Source organism: Thunnus thynnus, chromosome 10, assembly GCF_963924715.1.
Source record: "Thunnus thynnus chromosome 10, fThuThy2.1, whole genome shotgun sequence".
Classification (NCBI taxonomy): Eukaryota; Metazoa; Chordata; class Actinopteri; order Scombriformes; family Scombridae; genus Thunnus; species Thunnus thynnus.
In genome coordinates this window covers 1,376,092-1,396,130 of record NC_089526.1, presented here as the reverse complement: position 1 = coordinate 1,396,130, position 20,039 = coordinate 1,376,092, and the positions used below count along the sequence as shown (strand labels likewise).

Below are 20,039 nucleotides of genomic sequence, written 5' to 3'. Positions count from 1 at the left end.
TTATTTATATTTATATATTTATTTTTTATGTTTATTAGTAAATTGGCAATTAACATCATTTCCACACTTAAAGTTCTCAATCAGTCTGTCTTCAGTGAGCTGCCATGCACAGGTACGTCTGCTGAGCTACGATTGGACAACACTGTTCAGGGGAGAAGTTAATACTCACAAACTCAATAAAGGAAAAAACAGATGCAAAATGATTCATTTCATGTCACTAAGGCGATCAGGATGATGCTCTCCATTACAGCTCTATCCTGTTTCTGATCGGAGGCGTCAACATGACAGGAAATGATGCGAAACTGGTGAAAACAAACATATAAAAGGGAGGAAGTGTGATGTTATTTCTGTCAGTTTGATGGTCAGTCAGCGCTGTTACTGCTGCTGTTTGATCAGATATAACGAGGAAAAAGTTAAATTGACTTATAAAGAAGTAAGGATGGCAGTTTGGGACAAAAAGATTCCCTGGAGCTTCATGCTGTTTCTGGCTGGTAAGAAATGAATTGTATATATTTATATATATATAATTACTGTTGTTGGCGTTTTCTAAAACATCACATATTTATATTTCTGTCCAAACACAGTTTCTGTTTTTCACATCAAAATCATCAAATCAAGAACTTTGTATTTTCCATCACTCAATCAATCAATCAATCTATCAATTTTTATTTATATAGCGCCATATCACAACAGAAGTCATCTCAAGGCACTTTTCACATAGAGCAGGTCCAGACCGTACTCTTTAATATACAGAGACCCAACAATTCCCCCATGAGCAGCACTTGGCGACAGCGGTAAGGAAAAACTCCCCTTTAACGGGTAGAAACCTCAAGCAGACCCCGGCTCTTGGTGGGCGGCCATCTGCTTTGACCGGTTGGGTTGAGAGAGAGAAAGAGAGAGGGAAAGGGGGAGGGGGGACAGAAGAAAAAAATCACAACAACAACAACAACAAGCACGAGCAGCAACAGCCAGGGAAGGACGCCATCAGGACTGTGAAGGACCGCAAAGGTTCGGCCCGGGACTCAGCTTTTCCTGTGAGATGAGAAAGCACAAAAAACTCCGGGGAAGAAGCAAAGTTAGTGATATGCATTGATGTTACATGAATGCATACAGATGGAGAGGAGGAGGAGGAGAGAGGAGCTCAGTGCATCATGGGAAGTCCCCCAGCAGTCTAGGCCTATAGCAGCATAACTAAGGGCTGATCCAAGGCGAGCCTGGTCGGCCCTAACTATAAGCTTTATCAAAAAGGAAAGTTTTAAGCCTACTCTTAAACATAGAGAGGGTGTCTGCACCCCGGACTGAATCCGGTAGATGGTTCCATAGAAGAGGAGCCTGATAGCTGAAGGCTCTGCCTCCCATTCTACTTTTAAAGACTGTAGGGACCACCAGTAAGCCTGCATACTGGGAGCGCAGTGTTCTAGTGGGATAATACAGTATTATGAGCTCTTCAAGATATGATGGTGCCTGACCATTAAGGGCTTTGTAAGTTAGGAGAAGGATTTTAAATTCTATTCTAAATTTAACAGGAAGCCAATGTAGTGAAGCTAAAATGGGAGAAATGTGATCTCTTTTTCTAGTTTTAGTCAGAACACGTGCAGCTGCATTCTGGACCAGTTGGAGAGTCTTTAGAGACTTGTTAGGGCAGCCTGATAATAAGGAATTGCAATAATCCAGCCTAGAAGTAACAAATGTGTGAACTAGTTTTTCTGCATCGTTTAGGGACAGGATGTGCCTGATTTTTGTGATATTACGTAAGTGAAAAAAAGCAGTCCTTGAGATTTGATTTATGTGGGAGTTAAAGGACATATCCTGATCAAAGATAACTCCCAGATTCCTTACGGTGGTGCTGGAGGCCAGGGTAATGCCATCCAGAGCAGCTTTATCATTAGATAATGTGTTTCTAAGGTGTTTAGGGCCAAGCACAATAACTTCAGTTTTATCTGAATTTAGTAGTAGAAAATTGCAGGTCATCCAGGTCTTTATGTCGTTAAGGCATGTTTGGAGTTTGTTTAACTGATTGGGTTCATCTGGCTTCACTGATAAATATAATTGGGTGTCATCTGCGTAACAATGAAAATTTATGGAGTGTTTCCTAATAATATTACCTAAAGGAAGCATATACAAGGTGAATAGTATTGGTCCAAGTACAGAACCTTGTGGAACTCCGTGTCTAACTTTTGCCTTCACGGAGGATTCATCATTAACATGTACAAACTGAAATCAGTCTGATAAATAGGACTTAAACCAGCTTAATGCAGTTCCTTTAATGCCAATTAAATGTTCCAGTCTCTGCAAAAGGATTTGATGGTCAATTGTGTCGAATGCAGCACTAAGATCTAACAGGACAAGTATAGAGACAAATCCTTTGTCCGATGCAGTTAGGAGGTCATTTGTGACTTTCACCAGTGCTGTCTCTGTGCTATGATGCGCTCTAAATCCTGACTGAAAATCCTCAAATAAACTATTGTTATGTAGAAAGTCACATAACTGATTAGTTATGTCATAACTGATCACTGTTGTCAAATTAAAGTTATTGTTCAGTTTACATTTTCCTGAACTCATCTGTCTTCACTCTGTTGTGTTTTTCTGCAGGTGTTGCTGGTGAACTTGTAAAGTATCCACATCCTGTTTGTGCTGTGAAACGGTCGACTGTTACCCTCCCCTGCACCTTCACACCACTGAAGTCCTTCATTCAGAATGGGAAAGAAGTTCCACTGCGGATCGTCAGAGTCCTCTGGTGTGTGAACCATGAAATCTGTCATGGGACCACCCCAACTGTGTATGACAGCAGGTCAATGATGCCCAACTCTCGTTACCAATACCTGGGAGACATGACGGGAAACTGCACTTTACAGATCAGAGACATTCAGATGATGGACGACGCAACCTTCTACTTCAGAATGGAAGCTGACAACCCTAGAGGACATTTTACTGGGGTGTCAGGAGTGAGAGTCACAGTCACTGGTAAGAGCTTCACATGCTAATAATAACACAAGTATTACTTATTAAGATGAATCAGATTTAGAGTTTGTAGTCCTAAAACCAGGACAGTTTCCTGCTCTGTGCTTTCTGGGACTGTTAGAAGGTTCAAAAGTTATGGCTTGATATGGAGAAATATTAGTGTCGTATGTCTTTATCTCCTTCACTTTGTATTCACAACTATAGTTTAGAGCAGATAAAGCATCTGTTGGGCTGGATGATCATTTTCTCTTCTTTGATGTGCAAAAAGTTAAAGTTTTGGAAATCAAACCTCCAACAATTCATGACTGGAAGTTCACTCTGAGAAACTTTTTAAAAATGAAAACTAGTGTAACAAGCAGCTCCAGGAAGTATAGAGGGGGTGTCCTGTGGGACTTGTTGTTGTTGTTGTTGTTATTAGTAACGTTTCTCTGCTTGTTTATTTTGTATGTTTTTTTTATTTGTTTGTTTGTTGTTGTTTCTGTTTTTGCAGTGAACAGGATGTTTGTGTTGATTTGTCTTGTTCTGGTAAATAATAAAAAATAATTCTAATGAGCTTAAAAACATTTTTACAACTTAGTTTTAGAGCTGCAACTAACGACTATTTTCTTAATTAATCTATTAAACATTTGGTCAATGAAATGTTACAAAATAGTGAAGAAATATAATTTATAATGTGCAGAACCTTTTACACATGTCGAAGAAAAACAGCAAATCCTCACATCTAAGAAGTGACGATGTGAACTTCTCTCAGATTGAAAAATAAAAATCAAGTACGAGTGATTGAGGAGAATTTGTGACGTTCCAGTTTTTGGTAAAACAAACTTCTGTTCATCATCATGCAGCCAGATGTTTGTGCCTCAGGCTGTTTCTGCTGGTCTGTCCAGTCTCATGTTGTGTAACATCACCTACTGTAGACCTCATGTTGCTTATGTGCACATTTTAGGATGAAATGTCAGGAACGTTCAGCTCAGATGTTCATCAGGCTGAAACCAGAGATGTATGAAGAGCTTCAGGAGAAGAAATGTTCTTACATGATGTTCCTGAATACTGAAGCAAACCTGTGTAGTTTGATTCTTGTACATTACTGTCACTGTCTTTAAACTTTTAACATGTCTGCTGCATGTACTGATAATAACATCATGTTGACTGCTGCTGCCTCCAGTAATAATCATCTGTGGTCACAGAGAGAAACTAAAATACTTTTTTACTTTAGAACCGGTCAGAATGAGAATAAAGAGCTCCAGTGATGCCGGAGAGCTGCGCCAGAATCAAAAAGTCACACTGAGCTGCACAACATCATTCTGCACCTTCCACCAGCTGGAGGTCACCTGGTTCAAAGATGGCAGCGCCCTCCCACAGTCTGGCCCCGCCCTCCAGCTCGGCCCGCTGACTGCAGAGGATTCTGGGAACTACACCTGTGGTCTGAAAACCAAGAAAATCTCCCCACTGTACGCCGTGCGTGTGAAGGAGGCAGAGGAGAAGGAGAAAGATGAAGGTTTGTTAGATCAGTTTTATCTTTGAGCTGTCAGAAACTCAACAAACTGCGTCTGTAAACACTTTAAACGGACAAGTGCTGACCGACAGGTACTGACAGGTACTGACAGGTACCAACAAACAATGTTGAAATATTGTTGTTACATCATCAACGGACCAATTTAGCTTCTCTGCTCAGGTGTCTGTATACAGTGTTCATTCTGCAGCTTTATACATCCCTGATGTCTTAAATACTTTTTGGGACACGGTCCTGATTAGCAGGCTACACACATGCAAATTTCAGTGGGTGAATACGTGCGTATGATTGGAGGAGAACTAGTACCCATGTAGTCCAGTAGAAGGTCTGTTTATAGAACCAGGGTTACAATATCGTAACCTTTGTTTCCTCCAGTCTGTTAGAGTCAGTCAGCACTAAAAGTGTTTATTAGCTCAGTTTAACCTGCAGGAGTCTGATCTGATCTGATCTGCAGATAAACATCATGTGATATGATTGAAACTGAACTATGATGTCATAATACAGATAAACTAGATAATGATCACAGAGATGTTTGATCAGTTCAGTTTGGACATTTCTTTAAAAAACGTCTCAGAAACGTTTGATCTGTTTTACAGGCACGAAACTGCTGATTGTTCGTGTGGTTCTGTTCATCCTGCTCACTGTGCTCATCGTCATAGCGACAGCCATCATCATTAAAAGGTAACTGTCACCTTCCTCTCTCTGTAATCATAACTCAGTACATCAGTCTCAAAACATCACCATATGAGAACGTTTCCATGGTTATTCCATCTTTAGATAGACCTGTCAGGTATTGTTTTACATTAGTTTTATCATCATCAGTTTTTATCTCTGAAACAACCTTTTGTTTGACTGTAGCGGACTGTAAATCCTCCACCTAACATTTCATTCATGGAGTACCTCAGGGATCCGTTCTCGGTCCTTTGCTCTTCCCACCTGAAGGTGGCATATAGATAACTTGATTTGAATAATACTACAAGTGTTGCTGGAGTTCTCATCTCTTTGACATCTTTCCCTTCTCTGTGCACCTTGGCTGCCCCATTATCGTAAACTTTTTTGAGTAAATTAATATCTTAGAGTTTTTTTGGACTTCTCAATGTTTTTACATCTTTCTTTACAGAGAACTGAGAGACGTGTGAAGGTGGAGGTGAGTCACAGACAATCACATCAAACTTTTAACACATTACATTTAACATTTAACCTCCATCACATCCTGTTAAAAACAGCAGCAGCTGACGGAGAACAGATTGTTTCTGTCACTCTCACCTCTTTATGTAAAAACTAATTAATGTTCGAATGGCAGCTACTCTGATGTAGGGAACTACAGCTGCATTTAAATGAGGAAGTAACAATTTTGTAAACTCAAAAAAACAGAAAAAACAACAGAAAACAGGAACCTGCTTCATATCAGACAATGTCATAACATCCTTCATGTCCTCATCCTCTGCTGCAGCTCTCTTTGTTGTCTCTGTCAAAGGTTAAAAAATCACATCAGTCATTAGACACCAGCAGAAGTCTGAGTTTAAATCTGCAGTGATTAGTCGATCGAAAGAAAAAGCCAAACTTTCTTTAGCTCCAGCTTCTCAGATGTGATGATTTATTGTTTTTATTTGTCATGTATGACAGTAAATTGAATATCTTAATGTTTTGGACTGATAGTCAGACAATACAAGCTAATTGAACACATCACTGTAGGCTCCTTTTCTACTATTTTTTAACATTACATTGAGTAAAAGATTAGTTGCAGCTCTGGTCTGAATATTGACGGACACAAAATCTTTTAAAGCTTTTAACAAAAGTAAACTGCATCATTTAATGTGTAGGACAGACTTCATACCTGCTCCCTGGAAGATGAACTCTTTAGATTTTAATGATCCACTCGTTCATTAAACTACTCTGTATATTATGTCTAATACTATGTCGATTTTTGTTTATTTCTGTATAATTTATTTATGAAACAGATTTTTTCTTCATGCCATTTTTTAAGTCCAACTGAAATTAAACTGACTTTTTTTTGGTCTGCTACAGCAACATATCTGCTCTGTCAATCACTCGTCCTGTGTTCTCCTATTAGAAAAAATCAAATACCAATAGGGAAAAATTTATATTTTAAATTCTTTGGTTTCATGATGGTGCCCCCTAGTTTTACATTATTTAGATTAAATACTGTTCCATCATCCGCTTAGCTGGAGTCCTTGTTTCTATACAGCAGATCAAGTCTCTGCAAAGCGATGACGTGTCGTTCTATCATCAGCAGAGCAGATGGTCACACTGAGCCTGATCGCATCCTGCTACACATCACAAGAGCCACAGACTCTGAACAACAACCCACATTAGTGCACCGCTAATGTCAGTTAGCAGCTAGATAGCTAACTAGCTGCTCAGCTGCAGCACATTAAACAACTGCTGTCAATCAAACACAGACACCAACACATAACCCCAGCTGCTGTCAATCAAACACAGACACCAACACATAACCCCAGCTGCTGTCAATCCAACACAGACACCAACAACTCCCCAGCTGCTGTCAATCAAACACAGACACCGACACATATCCCCAGCTGCTGTCAATCAAACACAGACACCGACACGTCCCCCCAGCTGCTGTCAACCAAACACCGACACCAACATGCTCCCCCAGCTGCTGTCAATCAAACGCAGACACCAACAACCCCCCAGCTGCTGTCAATCAAACACAAACACAGACACTGACACGCTCCCCCAGCTGCTGTCATTCAAACACAGACACCGACACGTCCCCCCAGCTTCTGTCAATCAAACACAGACACCGACACATCCCCCCAGCTGCTGTCAATCAAACACAGACACCGACACGTCCCTCTAGCTGCTGTCAATCAAACATAGACACTGATACACGCATTTCTGATATTTTTCTTCATTGTAGTGATACAAAACTATTAACAATACATTAAAAAAAATTATGTTGACACATGATGTTGACATGATTTTTGAAAGATCTTTCCTCCAGCTCCACTCTCAGGACAAACTACATTTTCAGATCTTCTGCTGGTCCGACTGTAAGAACAGAGAAATCATCAGGATGTTGTTTCAGATTGTGTTTGTAATTAAAATGTCACTGTTTTCTCCTCCACAGTGATCTGTGAGATTTCTACAGTCTGATTGCTAGTCTTCATCATCAGCTTTGATCCGCTGTGGCTGCTTTCCCTTTTTCTCTTCTTCATCTCATCTGTGCTGTTTGAGCTCTGCTTCCTGTTTCAGCCTGCAGACTTCAGCTGTGACACGAGGGCAGACTGACGTTATCATCTGAATAATAACATATCTGCTCTAATATGATATATTCTGTATAGAAGAACTGTATCTATCTGATCTATATTGTTTACTGTCCATCAGACTCTTTGTTGTCTTCATTTATCAGCTTTGGCTCATTAAGATATTCACAATATTTGTATTTGAAGACACATTGCTATCATAAAAATATGGAGTCTGTTTCACTCAATTTATTTCTTATTTGATTTCACATTTATTTAGCAGCTGCAGTTGGACTTGTGTGGTTAATAAAGTTACGTACTGAATCGTTTTCTGTGTTTTGTTGAAAATAGGTCTCAAAAAATGGCCTGAATTTTCGTTATTACTGAATCTAAACATGTTCTTTGGGATTTCACACAAACATGTAGAGCTGCAATTAAAGATTATTTTCATTATCGATTAATCTGCTGATTATCTTCTTGATTAATCCATTACTTGCTTGACCAATAAAACTTCAGAAAACTGTGAAAGATGTCTTCCACAACTTCTGGGATCCGAGGTGATGTCATCACTGTTGTTTTGTCCAATCAGCTTCCAAAACCCAAAGATATCCAGTTTAGTAAAATGTAAAAGAAGAAAAAGCAGCAATTAGAGGGGACATATTTAGATTTTTGTGGTTTTCTGTTATACATATATATGAAATTAATTTACATGGATAAAAGTTATGCAGGAGTTTTTAACACTCAGACTTTGTGGACTACAAAATCTGTGTTTTTACAAACTTGTTTGTTTTTATCTAGTAGATAGTCAACTGTATTTAGTGATGGTGTTTTATTACTATACATCTTTGGTTTGCATTGTTGAGCTAATCAGTAAGTATGTGAAACTTCACAGATAAACAACAATCATAACAATAACAACAACAGCAGCAACAGCAACAGCAGCAGCCAGGGAAGGATGCCAACAGGACTGTGAAGGACCTCAAAGGCTCGGCCTACAACCCAGGGTTTCCTTCGAGATGAGAAAGCACAAAAAACTCTGGGGAAGAAGCAAAGTTAGTGACATGCATTGATGTTACATGAATGCATACAGATGGAGAGGAGGAGGAGGAGAGAGGAGCTCAGTGCATCATGGGAAGTCCCCCAGCAGTCTAGGCCTATAGCAGCATAACTAAGGGCTGATCCAAGGCGAGCCTGGTCGGCCCTAACTATAAGCTTTATCAAAAAGGAAAGTTTTAAGCCTACTCTTAAACATAGAGAGGGTGTCTGCACCCCGGACCGAATCTGGAAGATGGTTCCACAAGAGAGGAGTCTGATAGCTGAAGGCTCTGCCTCCCATTCCACTTTTAAAGACTGTAGGAACCACCAGTAAGCTGCATACTGGGAGCGCAGTGTTCTAGTGGGATAATACAGTATTATGAGCTATGTGGGGGTTAAAGGACATATCTTGATCAAAGATAACTCCCAGTGGTGCTGGAGGCCAGGGTAATGCCATCCAGAGTAGCTATATCATTAGATAATGTGTTTCTAAGGTGTTTAGGGCCAAGCACAATCACTTCAGTTTTATCTGAATTTAGTAGTAGAAAATTGCAGATCATCCAGGTCTTTATGTCGTTAAGGCATGCTTGGAGTTTGTTTAACTGATTGGTTTCATCAGGCTTCATTGATAAATATAATTGGGTGTCATCTGCATAACAATGAAAATTTATGGAGTGTTTCCAAATAATATTACCGAATGGAAGCATATACAAGGTGAATAGTATCGGTCCAAGTACAGAACCTTGTGGAACTCCGTGTCTAACTCTTGCCTTCATGGAGGATTCATCATTAACATGTACAAACTGAAATCGGACTGATAAATAGGACTTAAACCAGCTTAATGCAGTTCCTTTAATGCCAGTTAAATGTTCCAGTCTCTGCAAAAGGATTTGATGGTCAATTGTGTCGAATGCAGCACTAAGATCTAACAGGACAAGTACAGAGAGAAATCTTTTGTCCGATGCAGTTAGGAGGTCATTTGTGACTTTCACCAGTGCTGTCTCTGTGCTATGATGCTTCTAAATCCTGACTGAAAATCCTTAAATAAACTATTGTTATGTAGAAAGTCACATAACTGATTAGAGACTGCTTTCTAAAGGATCTTAGAGAGAAAGGGAAGGTTAGATATAGGTCTATAAATGGCTGAAATGCCTGAATCAAGAGTAGGCTTCTTAAGAAGAGGTTTAATTACAGCTACTTTAAAGGACTGTGGTACATAGCCTGTTACTAAAGACAGATTGATCATATCTAGTAAAGAAGTGCTAACTAAGGGTAAGGCTTCCTTAAGCAGCCTAGTTGGGATGGGGTCTAAGAGACAGGTTGATGGTTTAGCTGAACAAATCATTGAAGTTAGTTCAGAAAAGTCGACTGGAGAAAAACAGTCCAAATATATGTCAGGATTTACAGCTGTTTCTAAGGTACCTGTGTTTTGGGAGAAATTGGTGCCTGTCTAGGGCAGGAGGTGGTTCATTTTGTCTCTAATAGTTAGAATTTTATCATTAAAAAAGCTCATAAAGTCATTACTACTGAGAGCTATAGGAATACATGGATCAATAGAGTTATGACTCTTTGTTTGACACAATGGATAATATAACAAGCTTTTAAAATACAACACATTGTTAAACATGAAACCAGTGGTTTACAACCTCTTTAGCTTTTTTACATTTACACACTACATTTATACCAGAGCGGCCGGATTCATATCAGAGGTGTGGAGGCCAAAAAGTGTGTGTGTGTGTGTTTACCATCGTCCCACATTCTTTTCACGTGCATTTGTGGGATGAGCAGCAGAGCTGAGTGTGTGGGTTGCGCCCATGAAAAATTTGCCAAATATTCTCTGCCAAACAGCTTATTCTGCCATGCATCCCACAAATGCATGTTCCTTACAAATGTGGCACCATTTAAAAGGGAAATAAACAGGCTTTCCAACAGTAAAAGATTTATTGCCAAGAAGCATTGTTACAACAAAAAAATAATCTACCAAACACAAATTTCCCTATTTATATACACTACATTTATACACCACATTCATACATTTATAGATTTATACACTTACACACTACACTCGTACATTTGCACACTGTGAATTCGGACACTCACAAAATAAATAAATAAAATAAAATAAAATAAAAATGGTGGACAGTAAAAAAAGAAAAATAAAAGACATCTTGTGTCCAGCAGGAAAACTTTAAAAATGAACAATATTTACATATTCAGAGATTCTGGAGTCTTTGATGAGAGAGAAGGAACAGATTTTAAAGTACTCTTTTTGTGAAAAAACCATATCAGACACACATTATTGTTGCCAGTAGAGTATTTTTATAAGTCTTAATACATGGGATCTGTAGACTAAACAGCAGGAAGCTAAAGTCTGTTATCTTGTGTTTCTGGCTGCTGCCTCAGATCTCTTCCAGTGTGATATAACTGAAGCAGCCACTTATACTTATTAACATCTTATTACCTGTTTACTGAAACTATGTTGTGAAAGGAGGAAAAGGAATAAAGAAAAGTCCATTAATGACTGTCTGACTGACACAAACACAACATGTTTGTTTTATAGGTGATGAAGCTGTTATATTATTATATATTTCTATTATTTCTATTTATATATTTATTTTTTATGTTTATTAGTAAATTGGCAATTAACATCATTTCCACACTTCAAGTTCTCAATCAGTCTGTCTTCAGTGAGCTGCCATGCACAGGTACGTCTGCTGAGCTACGATTGGACAACACTGTTACAGCACCTCTGCGTGACATCACAGATATGTTTCTGATCAGAGGCGTCAACATGACAGGAAATGTTGAGAAACTGGTGAAAACAAACAGATAAAAAGGAGGAAGTGTGATGTTATTTCTGTCAGTTTGATGGTCAGTCAGCGCTGTTATTGCTGCTGTTATTGCTGCTGATATAACAAGGAAAAAGTTAAATTGACTTATAAAGAAGTAAGGATGGCAGTTTGGGACAAAAAGATTCCCTGGAGCTTCATGCTGTTTCTGGCTGGTAAGAAATGAATTGTATATATTTATATATATATAATTACTGTTGTTGGCGTTTTCTAAAACATCACATATTTATATTTCTGTCCAAACACAGTTTCTGTTTTTCACATCAAAATCATCAAATCCAGAACTTTGTATTTTCCATCACTGTTGTCAAATTAAAGTTATTGTTCAGTTTACATTTTCCTGAACTCATCTGTCTTCACTCTGTTGTGTTTTTCTGCAGCTGTTGCTGGTGTAGGTGTAAACTATCCACCTCCTGTTTGTGCTGTGAAAGGGTCGACTGTTACCCTCCCCTGCACCTTCACACCAGTGAAGTCCTTCAATCAGAATGGAAAAGAAGTTCCACTGCGGATCGTCAGAGTCCTCTGGTGTGTGAAACATGAAATCTGTAGTGGAACCACCCCGTCTGTGTATGACAGCAGGTCAATGATGCCCAACTCTCGTTACCAATACCTGGGAGACATGACGGGAAACTGCACTTTACAGATCAGAGACATTCAGATGATGGACGACGCAACCTTCCGCTTCAGAATGGAAGCTGACAACCCTAGAGGACATTATACTGGGGTGTCAGGAGTGAGAGTCAGAGTCACTGGTAAGAGCTTCACATGCTAATAATAACACAAGTATTACTTATTAAGATGAATCAGATTTAGAGTTTGTAGTCCTAAAACCAGGACAGTTTCCTGCTCTGTGCTTTCTGGGACTGTTAGAAGGTTCAAAAGTTACGGCTTGATATGGAGAAATATTAGTGTCGTATGTCTTTATCTCCTTCACTTTGTATTCACAACTATAGTTTAGAGCAGATAAAGCATCTGTTGGGCTGGATGATCATTTTCTCTTCTTTGATGTGCAAAAAGTTAAAGTTTTGGAAATCAAACCTCCAACAATTCATGACTGGAAGTTCACTCTGAGAAACTTTTTGAAAATCAAAACTAGTGTAACAAGCAGCTCCAGGAAGTATAGAGGGGATGTCCTGTTGTTATTAGTTAACATTTCTCTGCTTGTTTTTTTTATTTGTTTGTTTGTTGTTGTTTCTGTTTGTGCAGTGAACAGGATGTTTGTGTTGATTTGTCTTGTTCTGGTAAATAATAAAAAATAAATCTAATGAGCTTAAAAACATTTTTACAACTTAGTTTTAGAGCTGCAACTAACGATTATTTTCTTAATTAATCTATTAAACATTTGGTCAATGAAATGTTACAAAATAGTGAAAAAATATAATTTATAATGTGCAGAACCTTTTATACATGTTGAAGAAAAACAGCAAATCCTCACATCTAAGAAGTGACGATGTGAACTTCTCTCAGATTGAAAAATAAAAATCAAGTACAAGTGATTGAGGAGAATTTGTGACGTTCCAGTTTCTGGTAAAACAAACTTCTGTTCATCATCATGCAGCCAGATGTTTGTGCCTCAGGCTGTTTCTGCTGGTCTGTCCAGTCTCATGTTGTGTAACATCACCTACTGTAGACCTCATGTTGCTTTATGTGCACATTTTAGGATGAAATGTCAGGAACGTTCAGCTCAGATGTTCATCAGGCTGAAACCAGAGATGTATGAAGAGCTTCAGGAGAAGAAATGTTCTTACATGATGTTCCTGAATACTGAAGCAAACCTGTGTAGTTTGATTCTTGTACATTACTGTCACTGCCTTTAAACTTTTAACATGTCTGCTGCATGTACTGATAATAACATCATGTTGACTGCTGCTGCCTCCAGTAATAATCATCTGTGGTCACAGAGAGAAACTAAAATACTTTTTTACTTTAGAACCGCTCAGAATGACAATAAAGAGCTCCAGTGATGCCGGAGAGCTGCGCCGGAATCAAAATGTCACACTGAGCTGCACAACAACCTGCACCTTCCACCAGCTGGAGGTCACCTGGTTCAAAGATGGCAGCGCCCTCCCACAGTCTGGCCCCGCCCTCCAGCTCGGCCCGCTGACTGCAAAGGATTCTGGGAACTACACCTGTGGTCTGAAAATCAATACCAAGACAATCTCCCCGCCGTACGCCGTGCGTGTGGAGGAGGCAGAGGAGAAGGAGAAAGATGAAGGTTTGTTAGATCAGTTTTATCTTTGAGCTGTCAGAAACTCAACAAACTGCGTCTGTAAACACTTTAAACAGACAAGTGCTGACCGACAGGTACTGACAGGTACTGACAGGTACCAACAAACAATGTTGAAATATGTTGTTACATCATCAACGGACCAATTTAGCTTCTCTGCTCAGGTGTCTGTATACAGTGTTCATTCTGCAGCTTTATACATCCCTGATGTCTTAAATACTTTTTGGGACACGGTCCTGATTAGCAGGCTACACACATGCAAATTTCAGTGAGTGAATGCGTGCGTATGATTGGAGGAGAACTAGTACTCATATAGTCCAGTAGAAGGTCTGTGCTTATAGAACCAGGGTTACAATATCATAACCTTTGTTTCCTCCAGTCTGTTAGAGTCAGTCAGCACTAAAAGTGTTTATTAGCTCAGTTTAACCTGCAGGTGTCTGATCTGATCTGATCTACAGATAAACATCATGTGATATGATTGAAACTGAACCATGATGTCATAATACAGATAAACTAGATAATGATCACAGAGATGTTTGATCAGTTCAGTTTGGACATTTCTTTAAAAACGTCTCAGAAACGTTTGATCTGTTTTACAGTCACGAAACTGCTGATTGTTCGTGTGGTTCTGTTCACGCTGCACACTGTGCTCATCGTCATAGTGACAGCCATCATCATCAAAAGGTAACTGTCACCTTCCTCTCTCTGTAATCATTACTCAGTACATCAGTCTCAAAACATCACCATATGAGAACGTTTCCATGGTTATTCCATCTTTAGATAGACCTGTCAGGTATTGTTTTACATTAGTTTTATTTCTGTCTCTCTGAAACAACCTTTTGTTTGACTGTTGCGGACTGTAAATCCTCCACCTAACATTTCATTCATGGAGTACCTCAGGGATCCGTTCTCAGTCCTTTGCTCTTCCCTTTCTATATCCACCTGAAGGTGGATATAGAAAGGGAAGATGTCAGATGTTAAACATGATCAAACTTCTAAAACTTGAGTTGAACATATGTAGAGATGCTGCCTGCAAGTCGAAAGTCAGGGTTTCAACCTGCTCTTAACGCTTCGTTTGCAATGTTTTTTTCTACCTTGCTGATGAGCTGACGTCAGCTCGTTGCATATGCCCATAAACAGCCGTCTGTTCTGTAGCATTTATTGCTAAGGTAGTTGCTAAGGTGTTTCCATGTGTTGTTCAGCTTCAACATGTTTGGATGGATTTGAGAAGTTGACATTTGGAGTAAAGAAGGAGAAAAAGAAGTGAAATCCTGCCACTATAGTTTGTTTACGTAGCTGGAGGAAGCTTCCTGAAGCTGACCAATCAGAACAGAGTGGGCTCATCAGGAGGCGGGGCCTTAAAGAGACAGGAGCTAAAACGGTCTGTTTCAGACAGAGGCTGAACTGAGGGGCTGCATAAAGGACCAGTAGAAGATAAATAATCAGTTTTTAACTGGAAATCATGCAAAGATATTCCAGTAGAGCCCCAGAATATAAATATACACTCAGAAATGTGCAGAATATGTGTCCTTTAACCGCTTGGCTGCCCCATGATCGTGAACTTTTTTGAGTAAATTAATATCTTAGAGTTTTTTTTGGACTTCTCAATGTTTTTAAATCTTTCTTTACAGGACATGTGTTTGCAAGAAAGCAGCAGCAGCAGAGAACTCAGAGACGTGTGACCGTGGAGGTGAGTCACCGATAATCAAACAAACTTTTAAAACGTTACATTTAACATTCAACCTCCATCACATCCTGTTAAAAACAGCAGAAGCTGGTGGAGAACAGATTGTTTCTGTCACTCTCACTTCTTTATGTAAAAACAAATAATGTTTGAATAGCAGATACTCTGCTGGAATACGGGTGAGCCCGCATACAAATACGTAATTTGGCAAAGCACAAATAGTGTTTTTTTTTTTTTTACAAATATTTGTTTAATACAAATATTTTTTAAATTATTTGCTTTCCAGAAGAAAAAAAAAACATGTCAAATACCAGCGTGCAGGTCAGTTACATCACTATCTCAGTGTCTCTCCTCTGCTCCGCTGTGACGTCTATCAGCAGGTCTCAGTGAGGGGAGTCACATCCACCTGCTACATGACGCACATTTCCTAATTTAGACATCAGTCCTGGAGTTGGGGGTGTTCCCCAGAGATAAAGCTGAGTTACTGACACAAGTGAAGTGCTCTCAAGAGACTCTCCATAACCTGTTGTTCCCCTTCTCCTTTCCACAAAGTTAGGTTGTAAAGAATAGGCAATAAATGAAAAGTGCAAAACAATAATCGCATTTGAAGTTCTTCCCTTCATGTTACACAGTGTGCTGTCTCTGTGTTATGGGTGTATAAATAGGTAGAGGTCTGTCTGCGTTTTATCTCAGTAGTCAGCGCAGTCGTCTATGATCTGGGAGACTCCAGTTAGAGACCCGGTGTGGGGACGTCGTCCTTCATAAGGTAGTTTATTCATGAACACTTATTGTAACACTTTAATTTTCTAAAATTAAAAGTGTAATAAATACAAAAACAGGATTTTAAAGTCTCTTTCCACTTTTATTCGAATACAAATAAAAATACAGATAATTTAACTGCCTCAGCAAATACAGATACAAATACAAATACTGGGCTCTCTGCACATCCCTAGTAGGGAACTCTAGCTGCATTTAAATGAGGAAGTGACAATTTTGTAAACTCAAATAACAGAAAAAACAGCAGAAAACAGGAACCTGCTTCATGTCCTCATCCTCTGCTGCAACTCTGTCAAAGGTTAAAAAAATCACATCAGTCATTAGACACCAGCAGAAGTCTGAGTTTAAATCTGCAGTGATTAGTCGATCGAAAGAAAAAGCCAAACGTTCTTTAGTTCCAGCTTCTCAGATGTGATGATTTATTGTTTTTATTTGTCATGTATGACAGTAAATTGAATATCTTAATGTTTTGGACTGATAGTCAGACAAAACAAGCTAATTGAACACATCACTATAGGCTCCTTTTCTACTATTTTTTAACATTTCTTTGATTAAAAGATTAATCAATAATAAAAATAACCGTTAGTTGCAGCTCTGGTCTGAATATTGACGGACACAAAATCTTTTAAAGCTTTTAACAAAAGTAAATTGCATCATTTAAGGTGTAGGACAGACTTCATACCTGCTCCCTAGAAGATGAACTCTTTAGATTTTATTGATCCACTTGTTCATTAAACTACTCTGTATATTATGTCTAATACTATGTCGATTTTTGTTTATTTCTGTATAATTTATTTATGAAACAGATTTTTTCTTCATGTCATTTTTTAAGTCCAACTGAAATTAAACTGACTGACACGCCCCCCCCCCTCCCCCCACCTGCTGTCAATCAAACACAGACACCGACACGCTCCCCCCAGCTGCTGTCATTCAAACACAGACACCAACACCCCCCCAGCTGCTGTCAATAAAACACAGATACCGACACGTCCCCCCCCAGCTGCTGTCAATCAAACACAGACACCAACATGCACATTTCTGATATTTTTCTTCATTCTAATGATACTAGACTATTAACAGTACATTTAAAAGAACACATGATGTTGACATGATTTTTGACTGCAAAGAGGGACCATTAAATGTGACTTCAGTTGGACTTCATATATCAGCTGATGTATTTTAATAAACCTCATGCCATATTTTTCAGTCCTATCTTCACATGTTTATAATAATACTTTTAACAAAAAGAAATGATCTTTCCTCCAGCTCCACTCTCAGGACAAACTACATTTTCAGATCTTCTGCTGGTCCGATTGTAAGAACAGAGAAATCATCAGGATGTTGTTTCAGATTGTGTTTGTAATTAAAATGTCACTTTTTTGTCCTCCACAGTGATCTGTGAGATTTCTACAGTTTGACTGCTGGTCTTCATCATCAGCTTCGATCTGCTGTGGCTGCTTTCCCTTTTTCTCTTCTTCATCTCATCTGTGCTGTTTGAGCTCTGCTTCCTGTTTCAGCCTGCAGACTTCAGCTGTGACACGAGGGCAGACTGACGTTATCATCTGAATAATAACATATCTGCTCTAATATGATATGTTCTATATATCTGTATAGAAGAACTGTATCTATCTGTCCAGCTGCTTTCACATGAAGAATCATTCTGTTTTTAATGGTGTCCAGATATTGTTTACTGTCCATCAGACTCTTTGTTGTCTTCATTTATCAGCTTTGGGTCATTAAGATATTCAGAATATTTGTATTTGATGTAACATTGCCATCATAAAAATATGGAGTCTGTTTCACTCAATTTATTTATTTATTTTATTTATTTAATTTCACATTTATGTAGCAGCTGCAGTTGGACTTGTGTGATTAATAAAGTTACATACTGAATCGTTTTCTGTGTTTTGGTCTGGAAATAGGTCTCAAAAAATGGCCTGAATTTTTATTATTAATAAATATTTATATTATTACTAAATCTAAACATGTTTTTTGGGATTTCACACAAATATGTAGAGCTGCAATTAAAGATTATTTTCATTATCAATTAATCTGCTGATTATCTTCTTGATTCATCCATCACTTGCTTGACCAATAAAACTTCAGAAAACTGTGAAAGATGTCTTCCACAACTTCCGGGATTTTATGGTTTTCTGTTATTTATTTGAATTTATTATGAATTTACATGGATAAAATTTATGCAGGATTTTTTAATACTCAGACTTTGTTGACAACAAAATCTGTCTGGAGCATTTGAACTAAAGTTAGAGCAATTTCCTCTGTAATGGCAAAACATCAAAACTCAACAGTGTGAGGATGAGAATTTGTCTGTCTGTCTTGCTCAAACCTGTGTCATCAAAATTAAGCAAGTTTTTGGCCCATTCACTTGAATTTCAATTAGTAAATTGAAAATTCTTGATGAGTTTGTGTGTAAAACAAATTAATTTCCTAATTTTCATCAAGTCTATTTTTAGAAAGGTAAAGACTTACACCTGACTGTGTACTGTCAGGTGTGTAGAGACAATAAGTAACTGCAGAAAAATACTCATATATTTGAATGGAGAGTGTGAGTGAGCCGCTAGGTGCTCGGGCCCTAATAAAGGAAAAACTGGAGTACAGAGCTACAAATTTTAGTTTTGATGGTATTTTTCTACAGCACTTTATCACTAAACTGTCACCCTCACTCCATTTTTTCACTTCCCCTCATAGGTCATCCCCACTACTGAATTATAAATATAAGACCTATAATTATTGTAAAATAAATGATAATAACACCAAACTTCATTTATCACAAAGTTTGTATATAATGTACTGTATGTATATAGGCCTTTCTTCTTTGTATCCTACAAAAATGAGCTGCACTCAACCCCCACACCAGTGGCGGCTGGTGACTCAAAAAATTGGGGAGGACAGGAGGAAAACCAACATGGAATCTTACAACAAACCGCATCAAACTATATCATTGTCCCCCACCTGATGAAATGCTCATGACTTGTACTTACAGCAGTTTGTTTACTTTGTCTTAAATGAGACATTAAATTTTGCAATTAATCTGCGGTTGCCGCATATGCCTGCCGAACCGTGGGGGGGCGATCTGAACGGATCATGGATCAACTACGATCAGTTACACCATTAGTTAACACTTGTTATTCTAGTTACTTTAAGCTTATTACTCAATATACGGCTCAGCTTAAAAACGAACTAAAGATACTGTCAGAAGCAAGCAGCCAGACCTCCTGCACTCATTCACTAATCACATCAACAGGTGATTGAACAACCACTCAATTAAAAACGGGATCAATTCCACATGAATGAGTGAGTCCAGACAGCTCACTGTAGCTTCAACAAGCAAACTAGTCACAACACATTATATATATCTCTGCTGCATTATTGTTAAGGAGATAAATTCACACAACAGCCACACAAAGAGACATTTAACGATCAGAGATGAAATTAGCGACCAAAGAGACAGAGAGAGAGAAGCTGTATCTGACTCACGTTATCTGATGTCTTCTTCTTTCTATCATGGAGATGAAGTATTCATGTCATAACATCCATTTGTGGCTGTTGGTCACCTTGTTTGTTAGTTAACAGAACTTTATGGCTGCTGCTTAACCAGTCTGATATCATTAGCAACAATGACAAACAAGCTAACTCTCCTGGTTGTTTCTCTGGTTGCTTCCCTCTCCAGCTGCTCCCTGGCGGTGTCCTGCTGCTGCTGCGCTGCACAGTCCAGATCATTTCTCCCATTAGCTTAACAACAGTC

General features: G+C 38.6%; 1 protein-coding gene across 3 annotated transcripts; it reads left to right on the top strand.

Annotated features, from left to right (window-relative positions):
• Positions 1 to 91: 91 nt before the first annotated feature.
• Positions 92 to 17,815, top strand: LOC137190741 (HEPACAM family member 2-like). 3 transcript variants are annotated; one of them, XM_067600313.1, is made up of 6 exons: positions 92 to 491; positions 2,593 to 2,964; positions 4,175 to 4,456; positions 5,068 to 5,152; positions 15,444 to 15,502; positions 17,666 to 17,815. In XM_067600313.1, exons 1-6 carry the CDS (start codon positions 359 to 361, stop codon positions 17,689 to 17,691), a joined length of 957 nt encoding a protein of 318 aa, XP_067456414.1. In that variant the 5' UTR covers positions 92 to 358; the 3' UTR covers positions 17,692 to 17,815. The 3 variants fall into 3 exon arrangements, with proteins under 3 accessions (XP_067456414.1, XP_067456413.1, XP_067456416.1); XM_067600312.1 differs by lacking the exons at positions 4,175 to 4,456; positions 5,068 to 5,152 and adding exons at positions 13,516 to 13,800; positions 14,412 to 14,496 and having other exon boundaries at positions 106 to 491; XM_067600315.1 differs by lacking the exons at positions 92 to 491; positions 2,593 to 2,964; positions 4,175 to 4,456; positions 5,068 to 5,152 and adding exons at positions 11,389 to 11,740; positions 11,966 to 12,337; positions 13,516 to 13,800; positions 14,412 to 14,496.
• The last annotated feature ends 2,224 nt before the right edge of the window (positions 17,816 to 20,039 follow it).

Coding starts and splice junctions, on each gene's coding strand:
- LOC137190741 (XM_067600312.1), top strand. CDS start 359: ATGGTCAGTCAGCGCTGTTACTGCTGCTGTTTGATCAGATATAACGAG. Junction 2,965..13,515: donor AGTGAGAGTCACAGTCACTG/GTAAGAGCTTCA, acceptor TTTTTACTTTAG/AACCGCTCAGAATGACAATA. Junction 15,503..17,665: donor AGAGACGTGTGACCGTGGAG/GTGAGTCACCGA, acceptor TGTCCTCCACAG/TGATCTGTGAGATTTCTACA.